General features: G+C 39.7%; 1 protein-coding gene across 1 annotated transcript; it reads right to left on the reverse strand.

Moving 5' to 3' along the window:
* Positions 1-659: 659 nt before the first annotated feature.
* RB195_021747 (uncharacterized protein) lies at positions 660-14,669 on the reverse strand (the record flags this gene model as incomplete). The annotated part of the gene is made up of 17 exons (XM_064208635.1): positions 660-819; positions 3,344-3,449; positions 3,502-3,656; positions 3,735-3,827; positions 3,894-4,009; positions 4,529-4,672; positions 4,785-4,922; positions 5,852-5,953; positions 6,276-6,406; positions 6,459-6,559; positions 10,046-10,182; positions 11,417-11,541; positions 12,735-12,820; positions 12,869-13,011; positions 13,298-13,373; positions 14,254-14,333; positions 14,559-14,669. 17 exons carry the CDS (start codon positions 14,667-14,669, stop codon positions 660-662), a joined length of 2,004 nt encoding a protein of 667 aa, XP_064064516.1.
* Positions 14,670-17,958: the final 3,289 nt, after the last annotated feature.

Consider the following 17,958-nt stretch of genomic DNA (forward strand, 5'->3'; position numbering starts at 1 on the left):
CCCATAGCAGAGCACTTCTTTAATTTCCATGTCATAATCAGGCTTTTGTGTAATATGTAATTGCTTCAAATGAAACGTTTCAACAATGATAATGATGATTCAAAGACGAGCAAGATTAATTTACATATTCATTCATAATTTTCGGTGACATATACATTCACGACGTAAATGTCGGCGAGTCTTATCATCCTGAGTTTAAAAAAAGCCGAACTTGAGGTGCGTTTTCAATTCATATAATCGCTTTAAATGGTACATGAAGTGAAAGTCTACAGAAACGGCAATGAAAGAATATGCTTAAAATTTCCAAGTCAAACCAGTCAGTTTCTTTCGTAATCACTGAAAATTAATACAGCTCTTACAAGCATTTTCATTATACAAGAAAAACTATTCACAGATATTCACATAGAAATTAAAAAAAACACCGACTCGAAAGCGACCAGCGCTTGCTGAATCGCATGCTACTGACATTTTTTTAAAGACTAAGGCACACAATACTTAGAGCTTGATACACAATTACGGAACTAAGTAAACACTTTTCAGTGCTACATGAAATACCCTATCACTTTGTAAAGACACGGTTCGTAGCATGCTACGAAAAAAATACCACATAAGTGACCAGAAAATGAGAATTTGGACACAACCATAAATGAGATTCTTTGTCATGTGGTTCCACTTTTCTTTTCCTTGCCATTTGTCGGTTGTTTACCCGTTTTTTTCTTGTGACCCTTTCTTTTAGATGTGGGTGGTTCCGGAGGCAGATCATTACGTGCAATATTCCATATGCGCACAGTCATATCTTCTGAGCAGCTCGCTAATAACCTAAACAAAAAAAGGATAGAGACAACAGCAACAAAAACTGAAATGTGTCCAATGCATGAACATCACGAAGAACTCCCAGGAAAAGTTTCGTTTGATCAGATTTACGTATTGTCGTAGTTAGTAGGAGCAAAGAGGATCAATGGTGTAACTCAGGGCAACGCATTAGTGAAAGAAGACTAATTATCTCTTCTGCGGACAACTATAGTTTTGCTACGAAACATATAGGTTTGCTAGTAAAGTTCTACAGCGCATAAACTTCTTTAAATTTCTTTTTGAATAATCTTGAGAGCTAGCGTTCTTAGACAGTACCATTATTGTAGAATAATAATTATGTAAAGCACTAGGGAGAAAAGTCGAAGTGGGCAACTAATTGAGAGGAACAATACTGAAAAGAAAATGAGCAAAAGGAGTTTGTGCAATTAGAAGCAAGTTACTAAGAGAAAAAAGTAAGTTAGACCGTCGAAAAATAAGGACCCCTCAGTCAGTTCCCGCGAGTTCGATACGTCGCTTGTACGTATCACAGCGTAAACACGAAACGTTCCTAACAAAACCCAAAAAAAAAAAACATTGATCAGAAGCGACCAAATTGATTTGCCCAACGAAGCAACTCCGTACACATGTATCAATGATGGAACGAAAACATGTAAAGTGGATTTCTTCACTCGTACAGGTGATCAGACTTGTTCGATCGACTGATTTCATCCTACAAATCCACTCCACGCGTGTGCATTTCCTAATCTCAGTACCGTTATGGCTGGTAGCTTTGTCAGGCAAATTGATTAGTTTGCTGCTTGTGATCTCTTTTTTTCTGGATTTATTTCTCGTTTTCATTGTAATACTCAGAGAAAGAATTCAGCATCAGCACAACATAGAAAATTTCTGCAAATGCAGCGTTGAACTACGCCAATGACAGTTGTTCCCAGACCAACATCTCTTAAAATAAGTTAATGCTAAGTCTGAACTTATAGTGCACATGTATCAAATGAGAGATCTTTGCGTAAGATCCTACAAAAACGTCAAATTTGAATGTGTTTTTTTTTTTCAAATCATTCGATTTTTATGTGCAATCCTTGTGACATGACAAATGTCGCAAGAACCAACATTGATGGTATTGAACAGATATATTTTTTTGAGCAGTAAGCAACCGGGAAATGCTACAGTATGATCTTCTCAAAACTACACTAAAGACTTGCCTAGATGACGAGGCAGTGGTATGACATTACCGCCACTGCTTCGTCGTGTAGGGAAGTGTTTATTGTATGTAATCATGAGACATCAAACTAACAGCAAAATAACACCTTTTTTAAAAACAAAATTCCTTGTGCATAACACTAGTTTAAAGTGTTGATATAGTCGGGTCAAAATGACATGAATCACGAGTGTAGTTGCGGTGTATTTGCGTACGTGCTCGAAACGGCACGGTGGAGGCAGCAGTCGGAACCGAGATGGGACCGTCGCAGACTTCAGCGATAGGTGGTGCCAGCAAGGATTTCACAATGCTCCTAGCCACTACGCTCCACCGAAGCACCCCGAGAGAAGCTGAGTACGCGCTTCATGTCGTTTTGACCCTACTATAGTATGCTAAAGTCAATTATCGTAAACTAGGCCAGATTCTGCATAACCTTCATTACGCTCAGAAACTGTGCCCTGCAGATGAACGCCCTTTCCAACGTCCAGAACACTACTTGCGTAGGTACATATCCCTAATCAAACCTATTCAGGAACGTCAATTTTTTGGAAACACAGATCTCGATTTTTATATTCCAGAAGTAAGCGTTATTTTACACAGTCGAAATTAAATGCTTCTTCTTTCGATGAAAATGGCCACCTTGAATCGAGTTATGAAGTCTTGAAAATTTGGACAAGGTTGCCGCAGGTAGCTTCGTCAAATCTAATACAGTATGTTGGTTCGACAGCACCAACTGTACTAGAGTAGCACACGACAACTCATAAGCGACAATTTTCAGTTTCCTTTAAAGTATCTCGTGCTTACTTCCGCTATGTAATATTCCACGAAAGAGGACCTAGGAAGAAAAGAGAGAAAAAATTAAATCTTATAGCAGTAGCTGATCGAAAGAGTCGAAATATTTGCTAAATATTGTAGCCATCAATCACAAAGTCAGTGTTCTTTGTTCGATAGCAGATTGTAAAAAAGTGTTTTTTTAAAGCAAAATTCTCCTTCTACCTATTACAGAAAAGACTAGGTTTGACCTTAACGAAATTTGTTCCACTAGACGGGTCTCTAACCTTCAAATGATACGCTCTGAATCATATGAAACTAAGATATCTTATTTCGCATGCAGCAACTGTTATTTAATAAATAAGGAAGAAATGTCAAACGTGTTCTCCAAGCCATCGGCGCATAGCAAATTGAGTGCTTGCGCGAATAACCATCATATATTTGTTTCTGTTGTTCTCTCCAAACTATGAAAATTCGTACCTGTTAGGCCTGTACATTTCTAATTCAATACTACACCAATACATTGATTCTCAATAGTTGCAAGCTAAAAAAAAGTGCTCTTACGTTGGGTATTTGGGATTCCATGTAACTCCATTGACTACCCGCTTGTGTCCTCGTAACCTCATGGTATGCTTGCTATTTCCAATGCTCCATATAACAACTTTATGATCTGAAACTCAAGCTGACATGAATGAATCAATGCGTGAATGTGAAGCACATACCCTCAGTTCCAGTCGCCAAGTATCCATGATTAATACCTCCAAATCCAGCATGAATTACAAGATTTCCTTGCTGAGCTCCATAAAAATTCCTAACTAACGTCTTTGATTGTAGATCCCACATACGAAGATTCCGTTGTGTTGTGGTGAGGACAAATCTGTAAAAAAAATAATAATCGACTTCCTCAAATAAAATCAAAATAAAACATTATGTCACGACAAAGACTGAAACCGACCTCTCGTTAGGATGTACCCGAAAAGATATAATTGGCACCTCTTCCGTAAAAACCGTCTCGTCAACGCGGTTATCAAAGCGATACCGTCGAAGCCTGTAACAAGGATCAACAACAACTCAAAAAACCCTATTTTTTCAATTATATATGCAGTGTTCTTACCTATGATGTGTATCGGAGGCAAGAACTGTAACGCAATCACTCATACCATAAACACCACGGATACGATAGCCTTCCCAAAGGCCAAGAACATGCCCTTCTGAGGGTTGTTTGATATCCTAAAATAAAAACAAATATATCGGTTCATTTGAATGTTGATCGCATAAGTTATGTTGTAGCAAATAGGAAAATAATAGCAATCAATTTTAAAAAGATAACTCCACAGCTCTCAAAATGGAAACAAATATAAGTCGTTGAGTGAGAGCACGATTTACTACTCATTTACTATTCATTTACCCCACTTTTGCACATTAGTACAATTTGTCACGTGAATACGGTGTAATATGGCCTTGCTGTTATCTCGTTGACGTGTATTCCACAGAGAAATCCAGCAAAATCGATTTTATCACCCGCGTTACCCCCCACGTGATGTTTACATAAGACCAGCTTCAAATTACCATTTGTAACATCTTGAATTCGAAATCGTTATTTACAGCATTATATAGATAAAGAAAAGACAAGCTAGACAACAACACGAAAAAAAATCTAAAATAGCTATGGAAACCATAATAGAGATTGAACACAAGAAAAAAACAGGGAAATTATCCAAATAATATTTAAATGAACCATTCACTCACACAAATTTGTAAATGTCCACGTTCATCTCCGGCAATGAGGAAATAATTCGGAGCATTGAAAAAGGCACAAGTAGTAAAAAGAGAGTTCGGCAAGTTGTCAATAGTACGCAACATTCGACCTTCTTTTGCAGCAAACACCATGATCTGTAACATAATGGAATATTATATTTTACATTGAAAACGTCCAGAATAGAATAAATCGTTGTTCGCAGTGATTTAATTATCAATATAGAACATACTCGAGCAAATAGCTTACGTCAAAAGGGGCTTGCTCCGTACAAGCGACAGCGAGCAGTTTACTGTCACCGCTCCAACTCATACATGATACAACATCAGCATTATCATATCCAGCAAGAAGATGTAACAATTCCACTTTTTCACCTCCAGAAGCAACCTAGAATTGTGAATCTCAAAAGTACCTCATCTATTATTTTTTTAAATCAAAATCTGTGTTGTAATTTCAATTTTCTTCTTTTTTTACAGAAGCAACCGCTTTATGATATGTCCTTCCAAATAAAACAACAATGTTTCAACAGCTTTAAAACTTCACCGATTCACATATCCTATTTACGGATTATAAATGCGATCAGTCGCTTCAGTCGCCTGTACCCGCTGCGAGGGTCACAATGTGAAAATGCACGGAACGAAAGCCAATGAGACAAAAAAAAAGAGACGAGCAAAAGTAAAAGCTTAGTTTCTAGAGGTTGCAAAATCCACTATATTTTAAAAATGGTGAAATTGTTCACCAGGAAGTGGGTCACACTTTAAATCAAATTCCAAGGACATTAGTGAGAAAACGACGTGAAAGGTTTTCTCAGTTGCTTACAATCTTTGCGTAAATTTTTCAGGAATCGTAATAGACCAGCAAAAGAGCTGTGAAAGAGGAGGAAATGGTTCTATGGAATTCAGCTAGTAACCAATTCCTCGAAGGATATATCTAATTCAAAAAAGTCAGTTGACATTAGGTTTCCATTAGTTGCGACATATATGTACGTATACGCGCACATCAATTGCAAATTGAGGTTCGAGATTGCTACGAATCCATCCCATTTCCCAACAAAGCTAACTTTCGTTTTTAATAAGTTATAAGAAGGAATATTAGTCATATTGGTTGTAAGTTATAAAAAGGAATGTTAGTCATATTCCTTCTTATAACTTAAATAAACAAATATTCCGTTATTTTCCCTATAGTTTAGAGGGTTAGCCGCTGCGATTTTTAGATGCGCAACAACCAGTTTTAAGAAATCCCAAAAATATGAGGTCATTGAAGTTATTAATTACAAAAACGTAACAAATCGTACACAGTAAAACATTAAAACGTACCGTATGAATGAATATGCGACTAGATTTCGAGCAACTGGCGAGCAGCTTACCATCGGGAGAAAACTCCACACACCATACCTCACATTTATGATCGCTAATGGTCTGTAACAAAGTAACTGTTGGGAATATGAAATCTTATCGTTCAAAAGTATAAAAAGATCTAATTAATATGGTTCATTCTTCATAATTCCAAAGTATAAAAAAAACCTAAGGAATATGATTAATTTTTCATAATTCGCTTTTCCTACGTTTCTAAACTAACTGAAAACTCCTAAAAGCTATTAATTCGAGTTGAAAAACAAAGGGTTATCCGCAAAAATGTTAATATTGACCAAATTTCTTTGCATTGCCAACAAAAGAAAAATAAAATTAGTCATTGCTCAAAGTCTAACAATTATGCTTGACATAAAACAAATTCATGTACCTGAGTGTTAACATAGCCACGTGAAGAACGTTTTTGACAACTATGGTCGACAAAAATATCAGCAGCTTCAAGGCCTTCAGATGTTTCCTTTTTGAGATGCACCCGACATTTTGAAACTTGCGTTGCGTGAGCTAAAAAGTAAACAAATAGCAATGTCTTCCAAGCAATAAATCTCTCACAAACCTTGATCAAGAAGTTGTTCTAGTCTCGCCGGGGGAAGTATAAATGTGGCAGGTAGTACTCGTTGCACCTTGACCACAAGTTTACGCCGGTCCTTCTTGGTTCTGAAATAGTAGATATTACATAATAAATACCAGAGATCACCTGAAATCAAGAATATTCTTGAAAAAGTTATGAATATCTCTTATGCCGTCGAAGAGTTATGAATGACAAACACGACCGGGAATATGAGCCAGGAAAATTCTGCGGAGAAATTATACGTCAGTTCTCCAGAAAAAAAAAGTACTCGTTTAGGCGATATAGCCTAGCTCATATCACTTGAAACCACCAAATTAAAAAAAAACATTATATCTTGAAATCTGGTTAAGGTGTGAAATCAGTAAGAAAGATCGGCAAAAGTTATAGTAACGGAAAGAACAACTTAGCCGTAACAATTTCTTCAGAAACAAAGAACAGGACTGGACATTTTCTTCACAACCGATGGCATAATTGATGTCCTCTTCAACTGCCGACTAACAGTCACCGATCAAATTTTCTCTCAACTATACCGATCATCCGAGCGAATCACCAAATTCACGACCGATGAACAGTTGTATGGCCAAGTCCAGAAGAAAAAATATTTAGCACCGATTCCTTCGAGTGTAAGCACCTGCATTTCGCATATGAATTCAGTCAAGCGTAAAGGTTTTAACAGTAAATGTAAAATCCCCCTATATCAAGTGATCTGATTGAATTTATAAAATATTATTTTGCAATCTAATTTAATTATCGGTTTAAAACAACGTCTGTCACAAGCAATGGCCAGCGTCACATCCCAAGGCCAAGCTGAATTTGATCCAAAAAAATTGACAAAATTGCAATATTAAAGGCAGCATACCACGAATCTGAGGTGGTGCAGATTTCAGGTGGAGTATTTGTACACGGGACAGTAGATTATGAAGAGTGGGGTGATTCCGTCCATTTCTTCCTAATTCCTGTAGAAAACGGCTCCGATGATGCTGCACCACACAAGGCTGGCGCGCTCCAGTCGAACTCCCTTTAGAAAATAGTGCGCCAGAACGCCTGCAGCCGTATCTTCCGGGCGGTTTTTTACGGCAATTAGGAAGAAATGGACGGAATCACCCTCCTCTCCGTAGTTTACTATCCCTTATAAGAATACTCCACCTGAAATCCGTACCACCTCAGATTCGTGGAGTGATGCCTTCAAATCTGTCAAGGGTGGAGCCTCAATGAAGTTAGGAGGAAAAAACAACTCTTCCATTAGATTCCGATTAAAATTACTATTAATATTCGTACTAAACACGCTTAATGCAACCCAATAAACCGTTAGTAATAAGTGAAACCAAAATGATTCCACTACCAAACATGATTGGCGACCCAGCTACACAAGGCAAGAGTAATACTTGACGTTATCCGCAAATTTAATCCATGAAAATGTTTGCAATGAACAGGAAAAAAAAAGTGGGGCTAAAGGTTCATAAATCCACAAAGTCAGAGAGAAAAAAATGAGATTGAAAATGAGCTCTTCTTGATAGGGAGACTGAGATTCTGCAGTAAAATCACACTAAGCGTTTCAATTCATTCGTAATTTGGTAAAAATCACTCATAACCAGTAAGTAGTATCCCGAGCACCAGCGTTTTTCTACTCTTATAATACAGCAGCTCCTATTATGGGAACCAGGACAACACAAACAACATGCGCCTTCGATCGTTAGCGTTCATCTCTATTTCCTGCCCCTCAAAGCACTCGCATTTGCCGGATGCTGACTGGAATCAATAACAGCAACTGAAAACAACGACAAAGGAAGAGGAACTCAACAGAAAACAATCAATGGAAAGTAAGAATGACTCGCAGAATAACACACATGATAGCAAAAATTGTTCGATCACACCATTAAATGATGAATGATAAAATGTTTGATGCTGAACAATCTGTTCGAGACACCCCAACACGTTCCACTTAAAGGCATCGCCTCAATCTGGGGTGGTGCGGATTTCAGGTGGAGGGTTCCTATACGGGGTCGTAGATTATAGAGAGGAGGATGGTTCCGTCCATTTCTTCTTCATTACCGTAAAAAACGGCTCGGAAAATGCGGCCCGTACGCAAGGCTGGCGCGCTCCAATCGAACTCGTTGTAGAAAATAGCGCGCCGGAACGCTCGATGTCGTGTCTTCCGGGCCGTTTTTTACGGCAAAGGGGAATAAATAGACGGAATCACCCTTCTCTCCATAATCTACGACTCCCTATAGGCATAACCCACCTGAATCCAGTACCACCGCAGGTTCGTGGGGTGATGCCTTTAATTCAGAATCTGAGACGTTTAATAAATACATATATGAATTATACAACAGTTTACAGTCACCAACCATTGGTATTAAGCCCGGGCACTCATCCCCCCAGCAAGTTTGCTTTCAATTTACCGATACAAGAGGGACGAAAGGTTTGGTTGGTCTGGAGCAGTTTCGAGCCATCTACCGTGAAGGCGCAGTCAAACATTCTACCTCTTGGCCACACAGAAATGGGAGCATTTGAAGCAGAAAATAAAAAAGAAGCACTTAGCTACACGATGTAATGACTAATTGAATAGGACTGTGCTTTTCATCTCATCATCAAAAATCATTGCCAAACATAAAGTGAAGGAGAAGTAAAAGTGTTTTGAGAAGTACACTTTCCTTCATAATTAACTTTCAGACAAAAAAAAATGAGGGCGTGAGACCTTTTTCTCCTAAAATGTTCGGTTACGTGTGATAATACTTAAGTAACTTCACGAAAATCCTTTATTCTAGATTTAAAAAAAATGTGCCGCGTTCTAGCAGAGAGCATGTATTTCGTTGAACGTACTTTTTCAATGATATCGAATTTGTCAGTGTTAACTCATAAAAATCTATCCCCAAATCTTAGGAAAAAATGTAGTTTAGTTCCTTCATGGAACTAGTGTATGAAATAAATTAGATGGAAAAAAAATAAATTAGAAATTAGACTAGAGGCGGTTGAAAAGATGTTCCTCCTTTTTTTGATAAAACGATGGATATTAACGGATTTAAAAGCCATATAAATATGCATCACTTAGACTCGAGATGGTACATAGCACTTTTTAAAACATGGCAGGGTTCATGGAATTTACTTATTTTATTACAGTGCCAGTTATTGAAAAAATGAAAATAAAAAAAAGAAATTTAAGGCACACTGGTTGTGGTTCCCGTGATGATGTGAGCGAATTTTTGTTACCTTTTTTTTTGGAAGTGAGGGCGTAATAGCTCTCAAGCAAAATACATCCACTGAACAAAAAATTCTTTATACGGATCAAAACCGCCTGATCTGTACTACGTTCCGTTGTACAGCGTCCGCCGAGTCTTCGTTGTGGGACCCTCAGATGATAGTACAGCTTAGCGTATAACAGTTGAGCGTCCCGTAACGAAAAAGCCGTTCGACGCGCGCGGATACAGGGGCGAAAGCAGCGCAGTCATTGCGCATCTTTTACCCCATGTATCATTTGGCAAAACTGCGGCAAGATGTATGCATCTATTTTAATCCATTTTATAAAAAAAAATATTTAAAATCATCGAGAGGGCCCATCATCGCTAACCAACCTGTAACGCATCGCTTCCGGGACTTCAGCTAATTGTTGCTTATCCATGAAAAGCATCCGGATCATGCTGGAACGTTTCTCTCGTACCGCGGGTGTGTTAGGAAATTCTTCGCGAAGTAGTCGCAGTGCCATCGGTGTCTTCAAAAAAGAAGGATATTCGTGAGATAAAGTGGTAACATACATACAGGCTAAAAAGTGGATAATGGGCACATGAAAAGGAAAAGTGTAAATTAAATGTAACTTGAAATATAAGATTTAAGAACAAATGAGTGAATTTGTAACTTATTTCTGCCGAAAAAAAACGTTCGTTAGTGGAGAGCTAACGGTCACATGACGTAGATTTAAGCATCAATGTGATCATCAGATGCTTCAATTGTCTTGTAGTCAAAATTCATGAATGCAAGAAAGTACAGACAGTCGCAGTCGGCTCAAAAGGACCAAATCTATTGTGCACAATTGCTTAGATCATTGTACTCTCCGTGGGACCCTTTGGCATAGTTCTAACCGGACTAACGACCTAAGCGACTGCCTCACCGCACCACTTCGAACGTAATAGCTCACCTAATTACACGCAGGTGTCGTCTTGACTCAAATTTGAATCAATACTACATTCATAATCCGAGTTAAACACTTGCTTGACGCCTACGCACTTTTAATCTCAATCTCTGACAAAATATATTTAAAAGGGACATGAACCTTATACAGCAAATGAGCTGCAGACACTGCAGAAGCGTTTCAAATGGTTCTCTTTTCTTGAGTTGATCAAATTTCTGGAGTATCTAGAGTGTTGTGCTTCAAATACATACTCAGGAAGCTCGAAACTATAGTCGGGTCAAAACGACATGAAGCACGAGTGTAGTTGCGGTGCATTTGCGTACTTGCCGCCACCGTGAAGGTTTCCACCACGCTCCTAGCCGCTACGTTCCACCGAAGCGCCTCGAGAAAAGCCGCGTACGGAATTGCATGCGTGCTTCGTGTCGTTTTGACCCTACTATATCGCAATATAAAAACACACGAATGTGGCATCTAAACAAGTAAACATTGAACAGCTGAGTTAAATGTTCGTCCTTTCGCGCTACAATAAATATGATATGATGGAGATTTTCTCGAACGTTTCTTTAACTGTATTCAAATGAGTGGTAATAAGCACTACTGTCATCCAAATACTCAATGAACCTTAAGGCAAAGGGTTATGAATAGTTATGAGTGATACCAGCGCTGGTAAACGAATTCAAGTCCCCTATCATATGAGATGAACTCAATGCAGACAAGTACGAAAATAACCATTGGCACATCCCACCAATAAGAAAGATTTGGTCAGTAAAACCGAAATGAAGAGGGAATAAAAGCGAACAAAATTCCAGAAACTTACATTGTCAGCATGCAAAAGGTCGTAAAACTTCTCCTCTAGAATGATCAACTTGGCTGTTTCAAGCTGATGTGGCTTGAGATTCGTGTAGCACTTTTCCAAAACAGCGATCGCATCATCCCATTTCGCTGGAAAAAAAGGAAAAATTTTGCTGTGATAATGCAGACCTTGCCAATATATTTGTATTAGAAACCACAAAAATAACAGAAACAACATTATTTTACTAGGAAATAGGATAAACTTTGCTTAGAGCGATTCGCGAATTCATTTTACGCATAGTTCATTTTAAAATCGTACTCAGTCTTCTCCTCGACCGTTTGTACTCAAGTCCGATATCAGGACTAGGATGGACGAAAGTTTCTAGGATGCCATCTGAAAGCTTCCTAAGCTTCACCTAAGAAATTACATTCCCGCCGTCAATAAAAGCAGCACTCATTCCATCCCTTACAAGAATGGAAGACGGCCTACCGTCTATCTTGAAACTGATTTTAGCGAGGACCACCAGATTCAGCTGCAGCTCTCTTTCGGAATCGGACCGCACATCATCCAAGGAGTTAGTTAATCTCACAGCGCACTTCAGGATATTTTCATAAAACAATTTGGTTCGGAAGATTTCAAAGGTGGCGTTGATTGTTCAGGTTAAAAAAAAAGCAACAGATAACGAAATACTGAAATACACGAATTCAAAAAAGGAAAACATCTCAAGATCCGATGAAGCAGGCTGCACCACCTTATGCCTCCCTCAACTCAGTTAGAAGTGAAGCACATTTTCAGCATGTTAAATGAATCCATCTGGAGACAAGCCTCCGGAATCATACGGATACATACCAATAAAAGGTATCTGTGATGACCCTCTTCCTATGGACCCATAACGATTAGAGTATGGATGAAGCCGAATGCTTTACCCAAATGACCGCTACGCCTCCCACGCGACGCGTGCGGTTTTCTTCTATTGACCCTGTGAACCTTCGCCCTAACTGAAAGCACATCCCAGTCACCTGATTGAATACATTCGGAGAGTACAAGAACGAGTTGAGTAGAGTGGTGAAGCGCCAAAATTGTGGACAATACAGGATCCATTATGATAACGAAAACATCTCAACTTAATACTTCAGCAGAATACGATGAAGATTCGAGGTTCGCACAGTTTTCTCACAATATCTGACTTGTACTGAAATTGCGTGAGCGGTTGTGCCACCAATGGGACCCTCAGTAGCTTCAATGCAGCTGGAAGCCGAAGGTCCCACCGCACAATTTCGACCCGAACGCAGTTACGTAATTGTATCACAACTCAGATTGTTCTAAATCGACTAGTGCTTACCTTTATAGATTGCTTCTCTTAATTTTCGTGCGTTCGCGTTTTCAACTTTACATCCACTTTCTTCTGTGAGGGCATCCAAGGATTCTCTGAAGTAAGACGAGAGCATTTCTGAAGATTTAAATGGACCAACGTACTTCAGCCCTAGATCGCGAAGGTATTGAGCGATTATGCGAACGGTGTTGTGCTGCCTTTGTGTGAGCTTCGGCGACGGCTTACATCCAGGTAAACTAGGCGTTTTGAATGCAACGTTGCCATTCGATGTAGTACTATTGAGATCCTGCAACGAAATAAATGAGATAATGTAGCCACAAACAATAATAGTAATTATTTACAAAAGATGCATAGCATCAGACTCTCTTGCTCGCAAATGCTGCAACAACGCAACCATGCCGTCAAGGAACATAGATCGACGCCATGGGTGGTCGGCCAACAACTAGTGACCTCCCACGCTCACCTTGTTTGATTTACTTTATAATCTTAGACAAACAAAAGCAAAATAAACTAAAGCATGGTTGGAAATTGATGAAGAAAGTTTTACATCAAATTAATATAAATATACATACCTTAAGCGAACACTGCTTTAACCGCTGAGCAACTGACCGGCTTCCCGAATAATGAACATTATAATCAACGTTCATCCTAAAAAATAAGAAAAAAAATAGGAAAATCATTTTGTACCTGTAGGAAAAGAAAGTGCATGAAAGAGAAAATAAAGATATACTTGTTTGACAAAGTGTGCAATTAAGTTTTCTTTGCCGCTAAATCGTATCACTCGTTGGAACAAGTTTTCTATTTTCAACTCAAATACATTTTTGGGCGTGTATCAACAGCAGAAATACTGTGGGTGGGAATATGAATAAGAGTGATATAAAAGGTAATAACGTAAATTGAATTCAGTGAGACTATGAAGTTCTAATATCAAAAATCGATAGCCTGACTGCTCGGACACCGCTCGTCCACTGATTCCGAACAAAGATGTAATGTTGGAATTTGCAGCTACCATCGTGGTGTTATCATCTTCTACTTGTTAAAATCGTAATGCAGTGCACTTCTCTACACTGAATATGAAATCGAAGAATTCTATATGCAACGGGAAACCACCAATTCTTATTAAATTTAGGTGACAAGTCCTAGTTAAATAGAAGCACGGTCCTAAAGTTACTTTTTTGAAGAATTCCAAAGAATAGTACAATACGCTCAATATCTATAGAGCAGGGCGCGAGCATCTATTGATTTAGTGTCAATCACGAAGAAACCTGGACCCTGGCAACAGTGAACGTGGTGCCCGGACAGGCCTTTGTGTTACGTAACTCGCAAGAGTAACATCGGGAAAAGGTAATAAAGATGCGATTTGACTACAGAAGAAGAGCAGAGGGTGACTTTGAGAGTTTTTGGGCGAAAATTTCTCATTCGGTGAGTCGGGAGAACAGCTGTTGTCGTGTTAGCAGAGTTACGCCGAATTGACAGTGGAGCGCATTACGGTACATGGGCAGGAGGAGGTAGAAGTTAGACGACGAACCTGGCTCGCTTGGCGGCAGGACCAGCGGCGTGAGGTGATGTGGGCCGCTCCACTCCCCGCTGCACCTTGGAAGACCGCACCTAGAATTGGCGATTCAGCATACGCAGGCGTATACGACGGCAGCACACTGACACGCACACACGACGGCGCACACACTGCCGGGGCCGAGCGGCGACCGTCAGACGAGCGTGCCTGAGGCCCACAGAGAGCGCGAGGAACGTGGAGGGCGTCGCATACTCAGACGACGAGAACCGCGCAGGGAGTGTGCGAGGGGATGCGAACGAGACCACACAGCGAAAGCATACCGCAAGAGGAGCCAGAAACAGCTGATTGTCTTGTGACGACGAACTCCGACTGCTGCTGCCACTGTTGCTCCTCGACCTGTGACGCTTCGGTGCGTTTTTTGCAAAAACCATGGAAAAAACTATAGACCCGTATCTCCGCTTCACCTGGAACTATGGCGGTAAAACACGAAATATTTGAGAATGATTCACATTATCGCGATCATTCCACACGAAAACAACGCGTAAACAAGCAGAAAAGACGACATTTCAGATTTACATTGAATGCTATCATTGAAAAGACATAAGATAGGATGATTGCAAGTTCCGGAAATGTGGTAGTTCGATATGGAGGTCGGCCTAGTTGCCTAATTGCCGCAGACAGGATACAGGGCCCGTGGCACAGTGGGCGGTCGGTTTCACGATGCACAACGGAGGTCGGACTGACCTCGGAATGAACATGCCTTCATCAACGCAGTCATTGTCTTTAGGTACCATCTTGTTAGCTACGTTGCTATGATGCAACCTTTTGCCTAACAGATAGAAAAAACCATTCAAGGACAACGAGCTGGTGTGATGGAACGAATAGTATACGCACAGGGGAGAGAGGTCTCGCCTCGAGCCTCATTCGGAAGTCGAATTGGTTCTGCGGGTGTGTCAGAGCCTCTGTAGCTCTTTTCTCATTGCAAAATGACGTAATGCGACGTTAAAGCAGCGGAAACACGGTATCCTTCGTCAGCCTCACGGCATTTATTTTATAGTGAATTCGTAGACATTATAGGAGCTGGCTGTGCTGAGAAGCATTTCGACTACGTATCACGCTAAATTGCATTAAAAGGTGGTAGACGAACAGAAGGGAAGAGTTGATAAATCGGAGCGCAAATGTGAGTATGATGCCGCATGAAACGCTATCAAGAGAAAGCGAATCCTTGAAAAAGAGAAACTTTTTGCTGTGTAGGGGTACATTCGATGACAACCGACGGAAACAAAAGCGACACACTAAGTTTAACCTATGATCATCACCTTCTTCGACACCACTACGTTACGGCAGCGGAAAAAAACTTTCAAAAATACTGCAAGATTTAGAGCTTGAAGAAGTCGTCTACGCTATGCAGCAAAATCGCAGAGAAAATGCGTCGTGAAATCATCATGTGATCTTTGAGAAAAAGAAATCATCGTGTGATCTTTGAGAATTTGCATGAGTTTCGTTTTTGCAATGATCGGCTTGTGGCTTACGGTAAAATGTTAGTCATTGTAGGGGAAGACCACAATCAGACGATTGTTGTGAGAAAGTATGCAAGAGTGGTTCGTTTTGCAAGTGAGTGCCGACGATGAGATTCGGAGTGCATTTTCCATGTGGATATCTGCTTTCAAAATCAATTCACATTTATTCATTGTCGTTCGTTTCTGGGCATAGAAAAAAAGAACCTAAAGATTCTAGTTTGACGGATGTTCTTACTGGTGGAACATGTATGGCACAAGAGGATTAAATTTAAGGCGGTAAGGAAGTTGAGTGTATAAGGACAGAGACAAAACGATAACAAAAATAACAAAAAAAAAACAAGAGCAACTATTGCTACACCAGAAAATCTAAGGTATTGAGTAAAAATTTTGAAAGGTCTCTATGGATCCCTAGAAATATTGCGTCAATAATGATGATTTCCTTGAAAAGTGTGTTCGAAAGAAGGACAGTGTATAGATTAACATGCATGCCGTATATCATGATGATGGGAATGCCTCGGGATGTAATCGCTGCCTTGCATCTCAGTGACATTGATTCGACTATGCTTTAGGGTACCGAACGGAAAACAGCTAAGACTTTGTTTACAAAAATATATGACTATCATATTTACGAGAATTAATTCCACGTCGTGAGTCTGACTGGAATCTGATCTACTTTTTTTTCCTTAAATATTTATTGGACCTTTCATGCGAACGTAAATCCCCCATCATGAAAAAGTAATATAAGAAATGTCCAGACATAAGATCCCTGCAAAGCAACTTTTTACACAACTGATAGCTTCGAGCCACTTTTTTTCTCGACACATCCCTCGTTCCGAATGCATGGGAGGTGTGCACAGATGCTTGAGAGTTACGAAATGCGTTGAATTCAGAGGCACCGTATTTTCGCAGAAAAACCAACTCTGCGCTTATTAGTAACTATTAGTAATTAAATCTGGAAACGTTCACAGAATAGAAGAGCATAACTCTCTTTTTATGAGAAATTATCTTAGGATTATCCTTACAAGGAGACACGTTGCTATATCCTTAAAACACCTGCGGACCTCGAAAATATCCGCAAAATCCCCGTTTCATATAGTCGTTATAGAGTTCGTATGATAACGAATTACTGGGCTGTCAATAAAGTGTCCGACTTCCACAAATCACACGTAGATACAAGGTCTGGACGTCATTTGCACTTAACGCTTTGTTTTGAACGAAAAGTAAGGGGATTTGTCCGGGGAAGGAATTTATGAGGATCTAAAATCTCTGAGGCTCACTGGCTGTGAACGGCACTTTTGCACTTGCCTCCTTCGGAGAGGGGTTGTGCACAGTGTACGAAGCAGATGGACGGAGATGCAGATGGAAAATGAGGAATCTATGTCGACCCGTTATTTACTTATTACTTTCAAGTAAATTAGAATAACAGACTAAGTGTTCAGATGGATCAACGAAAGAAAAAAATCTCTTTCAATAGGATATCAGTGCGAGACCTTATCGATGAGGTAATGATCTTCCGAAATTCGATATATGAGTTCGTATCAGTCACAGTAGAATCAGAATACACATGATGCGTCTATTTTGATGTCCGCCGAGAAACCGTGATGGTCGACTGTCGTTGATTGAAAAAGTGTTTCAGTGCTTCCAACAATTATGAAATATGTGTGTTCTCAAAAGAAATGTCGTCCCACGGCTAAAACAAGTTCAGCGCAGATCTAACAACAAGGAAAAAGACTGAACACGTGACACATAGCTATCAATTCCTGGTCTTCCGGTTCCGAACTTTCATATCACTGATGATGATACCCACAAAATCATCGAAAATAACTCTGAGAAAGTGTATGCGTTGAAGAAATCGGTGCAGAATAATGAGAAAAGGCCGATCAATTCACCTCTTTGCAAGCGTGGTGTCTTGTTTTCGCGTTTCTCTCCATTTCCACACCATGCGCCGTGTTGGGGAGCGAAAAACAAATAGGAAAAGTCAACGAGAAGAACGCGTCAGAGTGAGGAAGGAGGAATGAACGGCATCATTCATCAAAAAACATTTGTTCTATCCTGCTGCTGGATCCTCAATAACAGGGTTCGAAGAAATTAAGCAAAAAAAAAAATGTGGACACATATGACAAGAAATGTGGCAAGAATTAGCGGAGAACAGCAAAACAATGCCTAGAGTGTTCTGGAAAAGCAATTGCAGCTCATCCAT

Source organism: Necator americanus, chromosome X (genome assembly GCF_031761385.1).
Source record: "Necator americanus strain Aroian chromosome X, whole genome shotgun sequence".
NCBI classification, from domain to species: Eukaryota; Metazoa; Nematoda; class Chromadorea; order Rhabditida; family Ancylostomatidae; genus Necator; species Necator americanus.